General features: G+C 43.1%; 1 protein-coding gene across 1 annotated transcript; it reads left to right on the top strand.

Moving 5' to 3' along the window:
- Positions 1-7,389: 7,389 nt before the first annotated feature.
- On the top strand, positions 7,390-13,433 carry SLC16A8 (solute carrier family 16 member 8; the record flags this gene model as incomplete). The annotated part of the gene is made up of 4 exons (XM_081958705.1): positions 7,390-7,618; positions 9,596-9,739; positions 10,902-11,765; positions 13,054-13,433. 4 exons carry the CDS (start codon positions 7,390-7,392, stop codon positions 13,431-13,433), a joined length of 1,617 nt encoding a protein of 538 aa, XP_081814831.1.
- Positions 13,434-20,190: the final 6,757 nt, after the last annotated feature.

The raw sequence follows: 20,190 nt of genomic DNA, 5'->3' as shown, positions 1-20,190 counted from the left end.
ATGATTGCATAGGATACTACTGCACATTGGACCTGACCATTGCTCTTTTGCTGAGTCTCGGTTAAGTTTTATGGTTTTTAGGTTGATTTTACGGTTCTTATGTTTGGAGACATTGTTTATACTGAATTATCCAGGGAATATTGGTGCCATATTCTGAAATAAATATATACAATGTATTTAAAGAATATAGTATTGCTCAAGATTTTTTCTTAAAAAAAAAATCACGGCGGGAGGAGGTGGGGAAAGAGAGAGAGACAGAGACAGAGTCAGAGAGAATGATTTTCAGGTTCAGCAATCCTCAAAAGTCATGGCTACTAAGCTTGAAGCGAAATAAATTTTAAAATTTTCTAAATTCCTAATCAGTCTTATACATTTCTCATGATTTTCTTTCATTAATGGGATCTTTAAGCACATTTAATGTTCTATCATAGCAAGGTGCACTGACGTATAACAAGAAAGAGTTTATGTGTTGATAGAATCATTACTTTACTTATCTTGGCTTTAGCCTTTAGTTAAATGGGGAAAATCAGATAAATGTTTGTAATTATTATTTTATTTATCTTTCTTTTATTTGCGGGAGTTGGGGGTGGGGGAAGAAGAAAATCAATCCTGTACAAGATTGGCCGAAGGATGAGGCAGGACGCAGTCTGAGGCAACTAACAGCCAACTTTATTATAGACAAGACAGCAACTATATACAGCAGTGAATTCAGCACCTTTCCTGCCTGACAGCTATTTATACGGAGCTGTCAGGCAGGGCAACCAATCAGAGACTCCTGACAGCCCGCGCTTAGCCAAGCCGCGTCTTAGCCAATCAGGCGCGGCTTGGCTGTTGCTGGCTGCCAGGACACAACAAATCCAAGTGTAAAAATGGTGTGGAAGTTGTGCCTTGAAGTGATTATCTGGTGCTTCCTGTATCCAGGTAATAGATATAAACTCCTTTGGTAATTCGACAGAGCTGTGAATTTGAGTTCCACATCCTGCCTTTTTCTTTTACTCTGGGTCTATAGCTTTTTGTTTCCTCTCAGGGCCATATTACTTTACTGTACCATATTAGCAGCACTAGTGCATCTTCTTTATATTTCACTAGCCGATAAACCCGCGTTGCCTGGGTATTTATTTATCCTAATTCTGTATTAGGTTGGAGCCCCCTTGTGGAGTACTGTGAAGCCATGGCAACTCCACTGTGCTGTACAGTAGATGCCATCTTAAGGCACAACAGGCTGTATCCTAACACTATCACACTAATGCACACTATCACTGTCAAAAGTACTGTGATTTGACACGATAGATATAATTAACTCTTTTTCGTTTTAGCAGCCAAGGCGTTCCAGAGCTGGAACACACACACACACACACACACACACACTGAGGGGTGTTAGGGGTGTCTTACCCCCACAGTATTTGTTTCTAGAGAGTGTACCATGTTTGGTTGAAATTGCCCGAGGCATTCCAGAGTTATGCAGGAACATACACACACAGAGCCATTTATATATAGATAGATTACTTAATCCTAGTCTGATGAACCCAAACCAATCCCTCAAATAGTGCAGCAAGTCTTCTAGAGCAGAAATCCTTAACGAGTCCTTGTGCCTTCTGCTGTTTTCTCTTTTTGGGGAAAAACAGAATTCCTCAGAGGATTCTAGCCCAATTATAAATCTTTTCATTCCCGTTGGCTGGGAAAGCCTCTTAAAAATAGTGAAGTGTTTTCTTTCTGCTAAAGCAACTTCTGCTTCTTTAGCACTTTCACAACATAAGCAGTTGCTGACCCATATCCATTCACTTTGAACAGCTTGGTCCTTGGACCCCACGGCAATCTGGAGGAGCCAGGCCTCGAAGCCATTTAGATGATTACTACTCTTGGCCATTGAAACTTTGAAATCCCAGCTTGAAGAAAAAGTTTTGCTGGCTAGAAAACTGTAAACAGAAGGCTTCTTCCAAGAGTTATATTATCGTGGCCTGAGCCGGTTAAAGAAATATCCCTTCCTTCCTTCCTCAAACTATACCTGGCTGAAAAAGAGGATTCTCAAAGGTGTTGGTCTCCTTGGGAAGGAAAGTATCCAGGTCTGTATATTTATATAGGTAATACTGTATTATGACAATGTAAGATGAATGTACTGTTGTATCTGTTGTCGTTAATTTTGATTTAAAAAAAAAAAGATTATGTGCCATCAAGTTGGGGTCAACTCTTAGTGACCACATAGGTAGATGTCCTCCATGATGATCTGTCCCTAGCCTGGTCTTTCAGGTCTTTCAGCTGTGCACTCACAGCCACAATAACCGAGTCCATTTCACCTTGCTGAGCAATGGAAGATGTCCAACTAATTTTCATTAAACCTAAGTGCCGATCTGATATCTTAGTAAACTGTTCAAGGTGTGTCAGTAAAGACCAAATTAATTTGCCGTAAAAGATTTTGAATCTGGTTGTTGTTGCCTTGTTAACCTTTGAAAAAGAAAATAATTTAATAACAGCCCCCCCCCCTTATTTTTACACATTGCTGCTATATGACTTCAAATGCAGAACTCTCTAATTTCCTTGGAAGTAAGAATGAAGAACTCTCTTAGCTTGTGGATTCTGGTGTACAGAAATGTGTACATGTACCATTTATTGCTCTGAGAATAAATTCTCTAACTCTTGGATTCATTCATCCTTAAGCCATTTAACTTTTTATCTACATACGTGTACAAGGCAGCAGCAAAGAGAAGGCATGCAAACTTCATGCACACCCTAAACCAGGGGTGTCCAAACTTGGGAACTTTAAGACTTGTGGACTTCAACTCCCAGAATTCCCCAGCCAGCGCTGGCTGGGGAATTCTGGGAGTTGAAGTCCACAAGTCTTAAAGTTCCCAAGTTTGGACACCCCTGCCCTAAACTATAGCTATGTGCCCATGAATCAATCCTGTTGTTCTGATTTAATTAATGTCACTAAGCTAAGAAACTTCTTCAGCTATAGTTTTATTCAGGGATAATCATTTTTTTTTCTGGTGATTTGCCTTCTAGTTTGTTTTATACAGTAACAGGTATAGCAATGAAAAAACCCTCTGTGTGCTGATAGTTGAAGTTATTGAAAATATATGACTTACAACCATGGGGGGAAAAGTAGATGTGTATGCTTGTGTGTATTCATTTAGAAAGATGATATAGGGAAGGAACATACAGTAGTTCAGTAGTGGGACCTACCTATTCCCAGGTAGTAAATATTGAAAAAGATTATTGAGAAATAGATGGATAAATGGGTTGATATTGTATATAATGAGATCTGTTTTTTGAAAATGCATGGCTAACAATCCAGGTACATTCCTGCATTATGTCAGTATATGGAGCAATCTCCCATGGTCTTATTTATACAGTTAGTCCTTGACTTACAACAGTTCATTTAGTGACCAGTCAAAGTTACAATGGCACTGAAGAGTGACTTATGATCATTTTTCATACTTACGACCATTGCAGCATTCCCATGGTCATGTGATCAAAATTCGGATGCTTTGCAATGGGTTCATATCATTGCAATGTCCTGGGGTCATGTGATCAGCTTTTGGCACTTTCTGACAATGGGGAAGCCAGATTCACTCAACAACTGTATAACTAAGTTAGTGTTCTGACAAAGCTTCCTGAGAAAGCATAAATCACAGTCCCAAAACCCCTCTTTTATTTAGACGGCTGTGAATTATGGTCATTCACAGACATTCTGTGAAGATTCCGACAGATGTCTGCTCGAGCTGACACAGTCTTTCAGGGTAATGTTGAAACTTTATCTCTCTTGAAACGCTGCCAGAGACCTAATTGTCAATTAGTTTTGCAACGTCAAACGTAGCACAGAGTCAAACAGGACCTCTCAGAGCTCAGAGGACTACCGGTATTTATATTTAATGGGTTTTTATTGTTTTAGATTTGTTTTTCACTGTTTGTTTAATGTATATTCACCCAGAGTCTAGCCTGTGAGATCAGTGGCTAGATAAATTTGATAAATAAAATATCAATGGAAATCCATTGCAAGCATCCACAAAGGAAGGCAAACAAACAAACAAACAAACAAAAACCAAAATCCCAGAGGCTAATGGCTGCTGCATATTCTGCCCTGTTTAAAAAAGACTATGCTATGATAGAGTTTTGTCTTCAGGGTAAGCGCCAGAAGTTGTATTCTGTTGGCCCGAACTGGTAGCGGAAATCGCAGGTGGGCCTGCCCGCCCGCCCACCCTGGCTCTATGCTATTCTGTTTAGGCACTTCTTTTAGCCAAAGCGCATGTGCGGAAGCTGAGCGCATGCACGGATGGGGCGCGTGCAAGTGAAGTGCGCATGCGCTCACATCTGCAAACTGGTAGGGAAGATCAATGAATACCACCCCTGGTCAGCTCCATAAATATTGGAGCAACTTAATACTTCAAACTGGGAATCAAGTTTGAAGATCTGAAAAGAAAAGAAAAAACCCAAAGGCCGCTTAAAATAGCTATTAGTGGAGCGATGAACGTTTCTCAAAACCAATTTCCATGCGAGAGAGGCTATCACTGTGAAGCTTCTATCTTTACTCTGGCTGGCATTACTAATTTGATTTTCATGTGTACTTTTTCAGTCTGTTGGTCTTTATTTAAACAGTTCAGGGAAAAAGGGAAAAAAAATAAGGAAAAAAAAAAGAAGGGGAAAAAATAAGCAAGCAGGCAAAACAACAGCCAACAGCAAAACTATTAGGTAACTGGGGGCTTCTCGTTCTATGGGTAATCCTCGACTTATGACCACAATTGAGTCAAAAATTTATGCAAGACAGTGAAGTGAGTTTTCCCGCATTTTACGACCTTTTTTGTCATGGTTGTTAAGTGGATGACTGCAGTTGTTAAGTTAGTAACATGGTTATTAAGTGACTCTGGCTTCCCCATTGTCTTTGCCTGTCGGAAAGTCACGAAAGGTGATGAGATTGAAGGAAGACCCCACCCCTCTCCTAGAAGAAGGAAATATTTTGAGAAATATTAAAAAGGCAGAATATAATATTTTCCTGCATGAGAAATGGAGAAACATCCTCTTGAAAAGCAGCCCCCACCTTTCTTAATAGCCCCCAGCAAATATTTTTTGCCCATTAAGAAAGACTTGGCCATCTTATTACAAAAGAACTCCAGCTCCAGGACAGGGGTGAGTTCCGGCTTCTGTAACTGTGCTTTGGGCGGGCGCTTGCTTGCTTGATGCACGCACACTTTGCACAGTAGTAAAAAAGTTGCTTCTGTGCCTGTGGAGAAGTAAAAAACAAGATGGCGGTGCCTAGGCACCACCAATAGAACCAGTTTGGGGGCCTGGCGAGCCGAGTTATTACCTACTCGGCGAACCAGCCTGAATCGGTAGGAACCCATCTCTGCTTCAGGATGATGGGATTAAGACATGACTGTCCAGGACATAATAGGATTAACCCACTAGCAGCAGAGCTCACTACATTGCACAATTTTCTAGGGACATTGCATCAGAGTCCAAACCTCAACCAAACCTGGGAGCTCAGACACCCAGCTATGACCCCTACAACAGCCAATAGAATACATGTTCTTGCACAGGAACAGGAAGCTCAAATACAAAGCCAAGAGAAGGTATAAAGCACCCCCACTCTCAACTCCATTTTGTCAGCTGCCTAGGACCACAAACCCAAGTGGTTCTGCTTCACCAATAAACCATCTTTCCAACCACCCTCCATGTTTCCAGTGTGTTTCTCTTGGCTTGGAACTGAACCAGATGGATGTTTCTTCCAACAACTTGACTCAGGGATGCTACGACCATCATAAATACATGCCAGTTGCCAAGCATACAAATTTTGATCATGTGACCACGGGGATGTTGCAACAGTCATGAGCGTAAAAAAGAGAAGTCACTTTTTTCCAGTGCCATTGTAACGTTGAACAATCACTAATTAAATGGTTGTTAAGTCAAGGACTAACTGTACAATAATCTTGATAGTGGCCAGCAAAGTTTGTGATGATAACATAATTAGATGCAGAGGGTTAATTTTCCCAGTGGTTTCGTTGTTTCTAAGATATGGAATACATTGACCACATTGGATTATACTTGTGCTTGTGAGTAATCTGTGGCTCTTGTAGAGGTTTTCTTGTAAGCCAAGTGATCAGCAGAAAACAAGCAGTCAAGTTCAGTTGACCAAGGGGCTCGATCAGATGGAGAAATCACCCTAGCCTAAAATCACTTTTAAGCCTCTGTACTTAGTGCTTGAAGCTTGACACAAAGTCAACCTTCTGTGAGTCATACAGTCCACTGAACCACTTGTTAGTCTTCATGCCTAAGTAGAGACAGGTAATCTGAAACAAAGGTTCTGAAACCTCCAAGAGGTTTGTTTTGAGGCAATGAGGCACATATAAAGCCCCTCAGCTGGAGTCTTTTGGACCTTCATATTGATAACCAGAGCATGAATAATAAAAGGATTAAGGTAAATACCTTTGCCTTCAAACCCATTAACTGGGCATGCTGTTACATTGGTGACAGTGGCAGAGAAAGCTTGGAGGTTGCTCTCTTCCATTTACTTGACATTTTACAGGTAAGGTCACTTCTATTTACACATGCTATAGCATGGAAAGATATGTCCAGAACACTGCTTGGGGGCTATCATTAGCTCAGTAGGTCCATCCATGATTATTAACATTAGTCAGGATTGAATTTTCAGTTTGGACAAGGGATAAAATGCTACCGGTTCAGACCGGTTCACCCGAACCGGTAGTAAATATGCTACCGGTTCGGACGAAACGGTATTTCCAACGATCAGCTGTGATACACGATTTATATTAGCTAGAATAGTTGGATTTCCTGCTTTCTAGCTAATCTAAATTGCGTGGCACAGCGGATTCCCCCCCGTTCTACTTACCTTTGCAGGTGCGCTCGGTAGCAGGCTCCGCCAACTCACACAGATGTCATCATGTTCCATTTTTTAAACTCTGCGCATGTGCCGAGGTGGCATGTGCGCTCACATTTGCGAACCGGTAGCGAAGGTAAGTTGATTTCACCCCTGGTCTGGACCTCTGAGACGACCAACATATTTTCAAAGATGAGTATGAATTTTACTGCCCAAGGAAGACATTTGCAAAGGCTGATTCATTTTATTCCCAAAATCTGGTTTTAGAAAGCAAAATTTAAAAAGTGAAAATGTTTTGTCTGTCCTCTGCTTTTACTATATTATCAGTTAATAATACTAATATATCCAACCTCTCTGGTGAGCACCAGGTTGGAAAATACTGTTCTAAACTTAAGGGGCAAGAAAATGCTGCACATGGACAAAAAAGGAAGCGGATGCCCAAAGCAACGGGTAGTCCCTTGGCCGCCTCTGCGTGTTGCCCCTGTGACCATTCTTGTCCTTCTGTCTTTGCTACAATCCGTGCTCCACTTGCTTTCAGGCTTCTTCTCCTCGTTCGGGCCATGAGCAGAGATGATGTGGAGCAAGGGCAACTGCCTGAGAAAGCAAAGCCTCCTGATGGTGGCTGGGGATGGATCATATTACTGGGCTGCTTCGTCATCACTGGCTTTTCTTATGGGTTTCCCAAGGCAGTGAGCATTTATTTCAAGGACCTGATGCATGATTTCCATGTGGGATACAGCGACACAGCTTGGATCTCATCCATCATGCTGGCCATGCTGTATGGAACAGGTAAGAATTCCACATGGAAAAATCCCATTGGGGGTATAAATCCACTTAGGGTTAGGCCTCCTTGAATTCGGACAGCAAAATGGACATTGGCAACAAATCCGGAGCACACGGGTAATGTTTAGGAGGGCGCTGACTTTTTGAATCAGCCTTATCTACACTTCCTGGTAAAATACATGGAAAAATCCCATTTGGGAAGTAAATCGACTTAGGGTTAGGGTTAGCCTCCTTGAATTCAGACAGCAAAATATCCCCATATCTTTAGAGCAAAACTGCATACAGCCACACTAATGTCATCCACGATTTAGCTATTTGTTGAGAATGGCTATGCAAAAGTCAGCCCTTTCCATCTGTCTTCCTTCATGCCCATTCACAGGCCAAGGCTACCACTAACTTAAGCTTGGCAGAGACCTACGGTATCCATTGAGCTTTTAAAAAAATCTTCAATCCCAATATTTTTTGGGTGTGTGTGTGTGGGAAATGTTAAGAAAACCTCTACAACGTGCAAATACATATTTTTTTAAAGTTGAAAAGTTCATCTCTATTGATTCTACACAGTGCATGCATACACATGGACACACAAATAGTGAACCCCACAAACTAAAAATAGCTTCTCGAAACCATGCCTTAGATCATGGGTCATGTTATGTTCTTAATAATTACCCTGCGGGCTTCCTTGCAATTTTGAAAAGTTGAGCAGAGAAAGTCTTATTCCACACCAAAAGCTAAAGCTGGAGCCTTTGTCTTCATTGCTTGCAAGCGCTACCTAATTTTAAAAAAATATTTACGAACGCTACAGTCAAAGTTACAACAAAACCATATTGTCCTTTCCCTAGACAGATTTTTGAATAAGTAGAAAGAAAATGAAAGGGAAGATTATGTCAGCAATTTAGAGTGGGGAAAAAAGAGTGTGACGTAAGAGTTTAGGTGGCTGTACCCATTGCCACATGCAATGCAGCTCCGAACAATTTTTCCTGTTGGAACGCAGCCCATGACAACCAAAACTGATATTCTTTATCACACTTTAAATATACCCAATAAGATGGATAAGATATCATCTAACATTCCAGGAAGTTCTGTAAAAACCTAGACACTTTTGCAGTTCTCTAAAACATCTTAGTTTTAAACACTTCAAAGCTTGCAGTTTTTCACTCTTCCTGAACTGAGTGACCTGCAATAATGCAATGTCTGCAATGCCCAGGCAGCTGGGACTTAGAATCAATCTAGCAGCACCTGATTGGGGAAAATCCGCTCTCACAGAGAGGGACTCCTCCGGGTGCCGTCCACTAGGCAGTGCCAGAGGGCGGCGCCCAGGAGTAGGGCCTTCTCTGTGATGGGCCCAGCCCTCTGGAATGACCTCCCCCCAGATATTAGGACAACGACTGATCTCTGCTCCTTCCGTACTAAACTCAAGACCCACCTGTTCCAACTAACCGGCCTGGCTTAATTAGAACTCTCTAACCTCCCTGGCAATTTTAAACTGTAAATTTAAATCTTTTGGGTATTTTAATCTTTTAATTGTTGTAATTTTACTGTTATTTATCTTAATTTTGTGGCTTTTATTTCTATTTGAATTGTTAAATGTTGATGTATTTACCTCCTCCATGCCACACGCCTATTTATTTGATTGTACGTCGCCCTGAGTCCCTTCGTGGAGAGGGTGCGACTGATAAATTGCATAAATAAATAAATAAAATAAATAAAAACTGTTACCCACAATCATTGCAAATCATGAAAGCAAAAATATGTATCTGTTCCACATTTATGGCATTCCCCCTCGCTCCCGACACCACATATGCAAAGCTTAAATTTCCCAATCTCCACAAAAACCATGTAATGGCAACGGTACCTTCACTACTCAACAAATCCAGGCCACCTTAAGATCATCTGCTGTTTGGCATTAGGAAATTGCTGCGGTTTTGCCTTCCTTTCATATTATTCTGGTCTTGCCCCTTTTCTGATTTCTGGGATGCCCTGCAGGACCTGTGAGCAGCATTATGGTGAACCAGTTTGGGTGTCGGCCTGTGATGCTTGTTGGGGGGCTCCTGGCTTCCTCTGGAATGATCCTGGCCTCCTTCACCACCAACATAATTGAACTGTATTTGTCTGCTGGAGTGCTGACAGGTGAGCGTTTGCAAAGTGGAAAAGAAGCCCCATTGTGCAAGTCTACTTCAGAAAATGATAGGTAACATGACATTATTGAAATATTGCCAGGATGATGTATGCTATATAACTGTCATGGCGAACCTATGGCACGCGGAGCCATGTTTGCCAGCACGGCAACCTTCAGCTCTGGCGTGCATGCTGGCCAGCTGATTTTCAGCCTTCTGGAAGGCCGGGGCTCCGGGGACGCTGTTTTTGCCCTCCCCAGGCTTCAGGAAAGCCTCTAGAACCCAATGGGCGAACTGGAAGTTTGTTCCTGAACTTCCGGTTGGGCAATTGGGCCTGTTTTTCACCCTCCCCAGGCTCCGGAGGCGTTCCTGAATTCTGGGGAGGGAGAAAGCTTTCATGTTTACCCTTCAGATCCGATGTTTGAGAGAAGCTTATATATGTTTCTATTGATTGTAAGGAGAAATTGTTTTAAATAAGGGTGGAAAACAGTTATAGGAACTTACGGTTCCCTAGATATTTCTAATATACAGTTCTCAGAAGACCCAGTATGACCAGTGAGAAATGATTCTGAGAACTGTAATTCAGCAACATACACTGGCCTATGCAGGTAGTCCTTGACTTACAACAATTCATTTAGTGGCCATCAAAGTTGCAATGGCACTGAAAAAAATGACTTATGACCATTTTCACACTTATAACCGTTGCAGCATCCCCAAGGTCACATGTTCAGCATTCAGATGCTTGGCAACTGACTCATATTTATGACGGTTGCTGTGTCCCGAGGTCACGTGATCCCCTTTTACGACCGTCTGACAAGCAAAGTCAATGGGAAATCCAGATTCACTTAACAACCTTATTAGTAACTTAACTGCAGTGATTCACCTAACTGGTGGACAGAAAGGGCATGAAATGGTGCAAAATTTACTTAACAAATGTCTCATTTAGCAACAAAAATTTTGGGCTCAATTATGGTTGTAAGTCAAGTTTCTAAAAAACTGTAGTTTTTTATTCCTTGTGTTAAAGAGCAACTTTAATGAAGTTAAATTAAATAGCAAATTTTTGGGGGGAGAGATCTTTCCTTCAAATATAGGGACCCTGAAACTTTTGCATCATTTGAGACTTGAGAGCTGACGTCTTTCCATCAATTGTTCCTCTTGCAATTTTTTCCCCCCAGGTTTAGGAATGGCTTTGAATTTCCAGCCTTCTTTGATTATGTTGGGATCCTACTTCGACAAGCGCAGGCCACTGGCCAATGGGCTAGCTGCAGCCGGGAGCCCGGTCTTCCTCTCAGCGCTTTCTCCACTGGGACAAGTCCTGCTGGAAAAGTATGGCTGGCGAGGGGGATTCCTCATCATGGGGGGTCTCCTCCTGAACTGCTGCACATGTGGGGCCCTCATGAGACCCTTGGCAGTTGGCACGAAGACAAGGGAGAAAGTCACGGACACTTATGAGACGAAAGAGATGCTGCCAATGGGAGGAAGAGCAGAAGAGGCGGACGGCACCCTGGACACTGTTAAGAAACCCAAGAAACTCAAGAAGAAAAACCCCAAGAAAACGAAAAGCTTGTTAAATTTTTCAATCTTCAAAATCCGGGGTTTTATCATTTACACCATCGCCAAGTTCATCATGGTTCTGGGTCTCTTTGTGCCCACAATTCTATTAGTCAACTATGCCAAAGACATAGGAATACCTGACAAAGAGGCAGCATTTCTTTTGTCCATTATTGGTTTCATAGATATTTTTGCCCGTCCATCCTGTGGGATGTTTGCTGGGATGAAGAGGATACGACCCCATATAACCTACTTGTTCAGTTTTGCGATGCTCTTCAATGGCCTGACGGATATCTATAGTGCCAGGGCCAACACCTACACATCCCTTGTCATCTTCTGCATCTTCTTTGGTGTTTCCTATGGCATGGTGGGAGCTCTGCAGTTTGAAGTGCTCATGACTATTGTTGGGTCACAGAAATTCTCCAGTGCAATTGGGCTTAGCTTGCTCATTGAGGCCATTGCTGTGCTCATTGGACCACCTACCGCAGGTAAGTCTAAGTACCTTTCTTGTGTAGAGCTTCCTTTGAGGTAGGACATGTTCAGGCTTAGTCCTATTTATTTATTCTGTGTCTCACAAGCTGTGGCGGTGTGGCGATTAGAGTGCTGTTCGGCAGGCTGCTTCTGCTGACTGCCGGTCGCCTGCAATTTGGCAGTTCGAATCTCACCTGGCTCAAGGTTGACTCAGCCTTCCATCCACCTGAGGTGGGTAAAATGAGGACCCAGATCCTTGGGGGCATTAGGTTGCCTCTGTAAACCTCATCTGCAGCACGCCTCTTCTGCCAGACCTAATGAGATGGGCAGATGTCACTGGGTGGAGGTGGCCCTCAAATAAGGCAGAGGTCAAAGCCCACACCTTGAATTGGACCTGAAAACAAATTGTCAACCAATGCAGTTTGCAGAGCAAAGGTATGGCATGTGCCACTCTAGGCATACACATAACTGCTCCGCAATGCTCTACTTTGTATCAGCTGATACTTGCTGAGGGCAGCCCCAGGTAAAATGCATTATAGTAGTCACTCAGGAAGTGACTGAACTTCCTGGGCCAGGAACAGGCAAAAGAGGCACAATACAAAGTTGTGCAAAAGCTCTTCCAGCCACAACATCTACCTGCTCTTTGATTTACTTTATCATGTTCTGTCTCTAAGGTTATACTGTAATAAATAAGTGATGTGGAATGTTTGTGGAATTCCCATGCAGCTGCCCTTAGTTATTGATCAGGTTAATGTTCATGGATACTTGAGGTCAACAGCATTTTGAAATACAGGGTCTAATGGGAGAGCCAGTTTGGTCTAATATTTAAGGCAACAGAGTAGAAAGCGGAGGCTGTGAGTTCAAGTTCTGCCTTAGCCGTGAAAACTAGCTGGGTTATTTTGGGCCAGTCATTCTCTCTCAGTCCAATCCACCTCACAGAGTTGTTGTAGAGAAAACGGGAGGAGGAAGGTGTGTTGGCTATGTTCATTGCCTTGAATTATTTGTAAAAATAATCAAGGCAGGATACAAATAAACAAATAAATCTCCATGTTACAGAAATACTGTTTTTATCTCTTCCATGGTGATTTTAGTGCAGCCCTCAGTAATTCTGTGAATGCAAAGGGGGGGGGGTGTATGAAAATGTGTTTATATATATGTTTGGAATTCATACTAAATAGAGGCCTAATTGTAGTTCTACATTTGCAAAACCTGCAAATCTACAAGCTGCAAGTCTAAGCACCTCCATATGAAACTGTGGGAACAGATTACAACGCAACTATGCTATGCTTTGTTTCAAAATTGCAGGGCGACTGGTAGACGCACTCAAGAAATATGAAATTATATTCTATCTGGCTGGCTCAGAAGTGGTCTTGTCTGCTCTCTTCCTGGCTGTTGCTTCGTACTGCTGCTTGAACGTGAAGAAAGAAACTACGCCTCAGCTAGAGAATCCATCTATAGTTAGAAGTAACAGTGAAACGGAAGAAGCAGAAGCAGATCTACAGGAAGCAAAGGAAAGCCTCGAAAATGCTCAGTCGCTGGCCCACAGCACTGACAGTGTTGGAAGTGACAGCGGGAAACCTTCTGCAACGTACAAAAATGGTGGACATCCCAAGGGGGAGAATATAGCTCTGGTTCCAGATGGTTGCAGTTCTGTTCAGCTAGAGGAAAGTGTTTTAGCAACATAGAGCACTAAAAACAAACCAAAAATATCCAAGGGTCCGGTGACATCAACACATGGGATCTGATTTACTCAAGAGGAGGATATGGAAAGAATAAATTCTTGAATGATATGATGGGCAGGGAGAGGAACCAGGGAGCTTTTTTTTAAAAAAAAATACACAGTCAGATTGGTACTATAAACAAAAGTTATGGAATCCAAACCACAGCATACCTCTGCCACGAATAAAGAATTGTATAATTCTCTTCAATATTATATGGGTTTGCACATATCAGCACTTACATTACGTTATACCTAGGTTAGTTTTATTGATCTGTTGCCTTCTAATTCAATATCACATCTTTATCCATCTACCTCTACAGTCCTGGTGTTCAGCAAAACTTAAACCTTGTGATTATTCCAGCTTGAACATGTGTTTAATCATAATATCAAAAATGTAGAACAGAAGAATCCTTGTAGCTGGGATTAAAGAAGGAATAACGTTACAAACTGGCAAGCAGGCATTTTAAAAGTGTGGCCAAATATCATATTCTTGTTACTGATAGTAAGACGATAGTTGGTCAAAACCAGAAGCTCTTATCCATTCTAAATTAGTATTAGATGACAGATGTGTTGGCCAGATTCTGTAAATTTCGGAATAAGCCTGTTCGATAAATACGACAGGAAATTAGAAACAATTTTAGCTTTGCCTTAAATAGGAACTAGCATGATGGTGCTATGGAAATTAGAATTTTTGTATGCCTATGGCAAATGGTATACCAGATAATTTATGCTAAGACTCAAGCCATAAACTGCAAATGACTGTCCTTTGTGGGAACAATTTGCTACTAGAAACTAAGAAATCATAGAGCCACGGTGGTGCAGTGGTTAGAATGCAGTACTGCAGGCTACTTCTGCAATTTGGCAGTTCGAATCTCACCAGGGTCAAGGTTAATTTCCGAGCTGGGTAAAACGAGGATCCAGATTGTTGGGGGTAATATGCTGACTCTGTAAACCGCTTAGAGAGGGCTGTAAAAGCACTGTGAAGCAGCATATAAGTCTAAGTGCTATTGCTATCTAGATCCTCATTGACAATATGATGCAGGACTTGTGGGCCCAGAAATTTAAAGCCAAAGTAAATACTCGTATTTATTGCTCGCAACAGAGATCATACGGCTTGTATGCCTAATATATTTTCAGAGTTGTAAAACTGTAAGCATATGTGACCAGTATATGACTAAAACTAAAAACATGCCATAAATACTTATCTTATTAACAGACCCAGTTTTGTATGTTTTCTTGCATTCTGCTGAAAAAAATAGTCTTGGAATCGTTTAAAGTCTATACATAACTAGAAGGAATATTTTTTAAAAAATAAACCTCTGATCCATGTGTTGTTCATATATTGTGTATGTTATTGTATGCATTTATAGATACACACAAAGGCACGCACACACACAGAGAAACAGTCTCAGCTGCCTTAGACTAGGGGTCATAGATTTGACTAGGTTGAGATTTCTAGGGCTTTCTAGATGTGAATTTGGAAGGCAACAGAGGTTCAATTTTTTAAGTTTGGATTTATAGATGCTTTTAATGATTGCAGATGTTGTAGATCAGCTCGTTTGGCTTCCCCCAAAATAATCAGGGATAGCCTGATAGCATATTTTCCAATTTACAAATTTCATTAAAAGTATGCATGAGTTTTTGTGATCTGTAGCTCAATTCTTCCCATAGGACAGCAGAATCAATGTAGGATTTCAGTTCAAATAAGGCTGGTGGTGGGTTAAAGGAAAAATCAGGCAAAAAGGAAAGGAAGAGGTAAGATGACAGAGCACGGAATAGTTTAAACCAGTAACATTGTTCTACTCAGGCAGAAAGTTACAAGTTCAAGAAGTTTCCACATGACTTTATGACTATCCGTAACATTTAATCTAAACTGAACTGTATTTCCATATATTCTGAACCGTCAATGTTACTCTTCAAAATGTGCTGTCTCTTATCATAATGCCAATGTGGTTGGAATAGGATAGAGCTGTAGTCCAACAGATTAGGAGTACTTTAGGCTGTACATGTGAGATGAGTACAGAACTCCAGAGAGTAACTTTCCCTTTCCAACAAGACAACAGGCACAGAAACCTATCTGCTCTGATGGCCGGTTTTTCCTGCAATAATTTTGCACACAAAGCAGACAGCCTTATTTGCAGGTATAGGTATTGTAGTGAATTCACATGTGCCACATTTGATGTGGATCCAGGAGAGAAATTCAATTGGGAAAGTTCCTATAATAGCTTATAGTATATGACACCATAGCTACCTATAGCCTTATCCAACATTGAAATATTCCATGGGGTACTGATAGAGAGCAATTGTCCCAGTCTGGAGAGGGGGTCAAACAATAAATTAGTCTGGAATCATTATGTAAACACAAGAGAGTAAGTTCTGACCCCCCTCCTGAATGACTTTGAGTCTTATCTAGTCTTTCCCAGGTGAAAGCTACCAGCTGAGCATTCCTCTGGAATAGACATAGAACAGGGGTGTCCAAACTTGGGAACTTTAAGACTTGTGGACTTCAACTCACGAAGGGGGCCACACACTGGATCTCATTTTTGTATCTGAACAGTGGACGAGTGATCTGGGAATAGGGGATTTAGTCATCATGCCCCTGTCATGGTCAGACCACTCATCCCTCCGGCTGGACTTCCCTGGCGCTATCCCCCACCGCGAGGAGGCGGAACCAGACTCTATAAACTGGTACCGCCCCAGGCACCTGATGGAATCTGATAGATTCCAGACGGAGCTTGGGCCAATACCTGTAGCCTTGTCCCGCTCCCGCTCTGAGGACCTAGTGACTGCCTGGAATAGGGCGACGACTGGGGCCTTGGACCGGGTTGCGCCTTTGCGACCTCTCCTGCGGCATCGACCCACCCGGGCTCCTTGGTTTACTGAGGAGCTTAGGGTAATGAAGCGCCACAGGAGACGTCTAGAGAGCAGGTGGAGGTCCTCACGCTCCGAATCTGACCGAACACAGGTAAGAGCCTATTTGCGGACTTACCTTGTGGCAATAAGAGCGGCCAAACGTAGACATTGTGCTGCTCTTATTGCGTCCGCGGATAACCGCCCTGCCGCCCTGTTTAGGGTGACCCGCTCCCTTTTATCGCAGGGGGCACGGGAGACACCCTTACAGGGTAGAGCAGAGGAGTTTGGGGAATATCTTCAGGACAAAATCGATCAGATCCGGAGTGGGTGGACCTCCGTCAGTGGACCAGACGAGCCGCCAACAGCGAGTCTTGAGAGACCATTCTGGGAGGGGTTTGACTCTGTTGCCCCCGAGGATTTGGACAGGTTGCGTAGACGGCTGCGACCCACCACATGTTTAATGGACCCGTGCCCCTCCTGGCTGGTACTGGCAGCCTGGGAGGTGACACGAGGCTGGCTCCTGGGCCTGGTGAACGCCTCATTGGGTGAGGGATACTTACCAACCGCCTTGAAAGAGGCGGTGGTGAGACCCTTGCTCAAGAGACCTTCGCTCGACCCAATGGAGCTAGCTAATTATCGTCCAGTCTCCAACCTCCCCTTTTTGGCGAAGGTTGTTGAGAATGTGGTGGCGCAGCAATTTCCACGACACCTAGACGAATCCGACTATCTAGACCCACGCCAGTCCGGCTTCCGACCCGGGCACAGCACTGAGACAGCCTTGGTCGCGTTGGTCGATGATCTCTGGAGGGCCAGAGATAGGGGTTGTTCCTCTATCCTGGTCCTATTAGACCTCTCGGCGGCTTTTGATACCATCGACCATGGTATCCTATTGCGCCGGTTGGAGGGGATGGGAGTCGGAGGCACCGTTTTGGGGTGGTTCGGCTCCTACCTCTCCGACCGGAAGCAATGTGTGTTGATAGGGGGGCAGAGGTCGTCCCTGAGGCCACTCACTTGTGGGGTGCCACAGGGGTCGGTCCTCTCGCCTCTCCTGTTCAACGCATATGTGAAGCCGCTGGGTGAGATCATCCGTGGTTTTGGGGTTGAGTACCATCTTTACACTGATGATACTCAGCTGTACATTTCAACCCCAAACCACCCCAACGAGGCCGTCGAAGTGATGTCCCGGTGTTTGGAAGCCGTCGGGGTCTGGATGGGGGACAACAGACTCAAACTCAACCCCTCCAAGACCGAGTGGCTGTGGGTACCGGCACCTCGGTTCAGCCAGCTGACTCCATCACTGGCCATAGGGGGCGAACAACTGTCCCCTGTGGAGCGGGCGCGCAACTTGGGCGTCCTCCTTGATGCCCGGCTGTCAATGGAGGACCATGTGGCAGCCGTGGCAAGGGGGGCGTTCCACCAGGTCCGCCTGGTGCGCCAATTGCGCCCCCTACTGGACCGGAGTGCCCTGCGCACGGTCACTCATGCGCTGGTGACGTCTCGCCTGGACTACTGCAATGCCCTCTACATGGGGCTTCCCTTGGGACGCATCCGGAGACTGCAGCTAGTTCAGAACGCAGCCGCGCGGGTTATTATGGGAAGTACACGTTACTCCCACCTCTCCTGCGCGAGCTGCACTGGCTACCTGTGGCCTTTCGGGTGCGTTTCAAGGTATTGATCACCATCTTTAAAGCGCTCCATGGCATAGGACCTAGTTATCTGCAGGATCGCATCCTACCACACACGTCCCTGCGACCTATCCGCTCACACAGGGAGGGGCTCCTCCTGGTGCCGTCTGCTAGGCAATGCCAGCGGGCGACGCCTAGGAGTAGATCCTTCTCTGTGATGGGCCCAACCCTCTGGAATGACCTCCCCCCAGACATTCGAACTACCACCGACCTCCGTTCCTTCCGGCAAAAGTTAAAGACTCACCTATTTCAATCAGCTGGCCTGGCACTTTCTTAGTTTTACCTCCCGGGGATTTATTTTATTTTAATTGGGTTTGGGGTTTTAATTGTGATGTTTTTAGGATTAGAATATATTTATTTCTTAGTACAGCCTATCTCCCCCTCCAAATGTATCTTAAATGTATTTTATTATTATGACCGATTTTATTAGTATTGACTGTACACCGCCCCGAGTCCCTTTCTGGGAGAGGGGCGGTCTAAAAATCTAAGAAATAAAAAAAATAAAAAACTCCCAGAATTCCCCAGCCAGCTGGCTGGGGAATTCTGGGAGTTGAAGTCCACAAGTCTTAAAGTTCCCAAGTTTGGACACCCCTGACATAGAACAATAAAGTAGCTTACTTAAACTCTTAGTGTGCGTCTGGTTGTTCACACCTGACAGGTGCCTATCAATACAACTTATTTTCTCATTTCTAGCACATTTGAGAGGAGTTGCTGATCAAAATGATATAAGAAAGTCCACCTGTGCTTGTCTGTTTTCTGGGTTTGGTTTTTAGGGACATTTTGGAAACCTTTCCCTTTTGGAACCAAATGACTCCTGCAATCTGGAAGGAATTTGATTCTTCCATTATTCAATTTTTTTCTACTACGGTGTAACCCGAAGGATTAAGGAGACACAAACCTAAAGCTTAAGTTGGAAGGAAAAAGACCAGAAACTTCATATTCTTATTAGAGAATAAGAATCAAGTGGAATCGAGTCAAATTGAATCGTGGGGCTAGCTAGGACCTTGGAGGTATCTTAATCCAACCTCTTTGTCAAAGCAGGAGTCCTTATTCCAATCTGGACAAATGGCTGTCCAATCTTTTCTTGAAAACCTCCAGCGATGGAGCCCTCACAAATTCAAGAGGTAAGCTGTTCCATTGCTTAATTGTTCTGTCAGGAAATTTCTCAGGTTGGATCTCATTCTGACAAGCTATTGTTTCTTGTCCAACCCTCAGGTGATTTGGAGAATAGATAGATACCCTCTTCCATGTGACAACCTGTCAAGTATTGGAAGACAGCTATCATGTCACCCCAAAGATTTCTCTTTGTTAGTCACTCTGTTTGACATGTAAAATCCCAGAGATCATTTTGACCCTATCTTGGCTTTCTTTTGGTGTGTGTGTGAGAGAGAGTGAGTGGGGGGAGAGGGATGGAGGGAGAACAGGAAGCAAAACCCAAAACCACAGGGAAACATGTTCGTCATAATACTCAATACAGTTTTTCTTCTTGCCAACTGGCACCAACTACACCAATTTATGGAGGAACAAAAGGCCCTTTCTTCTCAAAGGCAATACTTTATAATTAAACTATTTTATTTGAAAACTCAACAAAACTTTGAGCAGCGTTCCTTAACTTTGCTACTTTGTGATGATGGGACTTACAATTGGAGGGTGGCAGCCTATGAAAATTGTGATGTAGGATGGGGAGACTTCTTCACAGCATATTAGTGGCGTTGCCAAACTTTCACATTATTAGCCATCATGTAATATGTTCTATCAATGATTTCTGATAGGTTGTCCCCATTGGTATAAATATTATTGCAGACAATTTTCTTCTTTTTGATTTTATTTCTGGCCTATTTTTGTAATTTTGTTTTTAGATCACGTCTGAATATTGCACTTATTCAAGAAAATATAAGAGAAAGTAATATTAGTAATTCTCCCCATTTCCTTTGACAGTTTATCATTCTCATTTCTAAGGCTGCCAAATTGATGATTAATGAGTAGGAAAGGAATGCTAGGGGGACAAACATAAGTCTCTCTCTCCAGAAAGGCAACATTCAAAAGGGGAAAAATTTGTAGATGGTGAATTGTATGAATTAAGAACTTAAGTCTTAAAATGGTGGATTTACTGTTAATCTCAACAATCTTTACGTCTCCATTTTAAGGGCCTTGGCAATGCAGAGAAGTCAACATTTTAACACT

This window comes from Natrix helvetica (assembly GCF_964273705.1).
Source record: "Natrix helvetica genome assembly, chromosome: 6".
Taxonomy (NCBI): domain Eukaryota; kingdom Metazoa; phylum Chordata; class Lepidosauria; order Squamata; family Natricidae; genus Natrix; species Natrix helvetica.
This window is presented reverse-complemented; position numbering and strand designations above follow the sequence as displayed.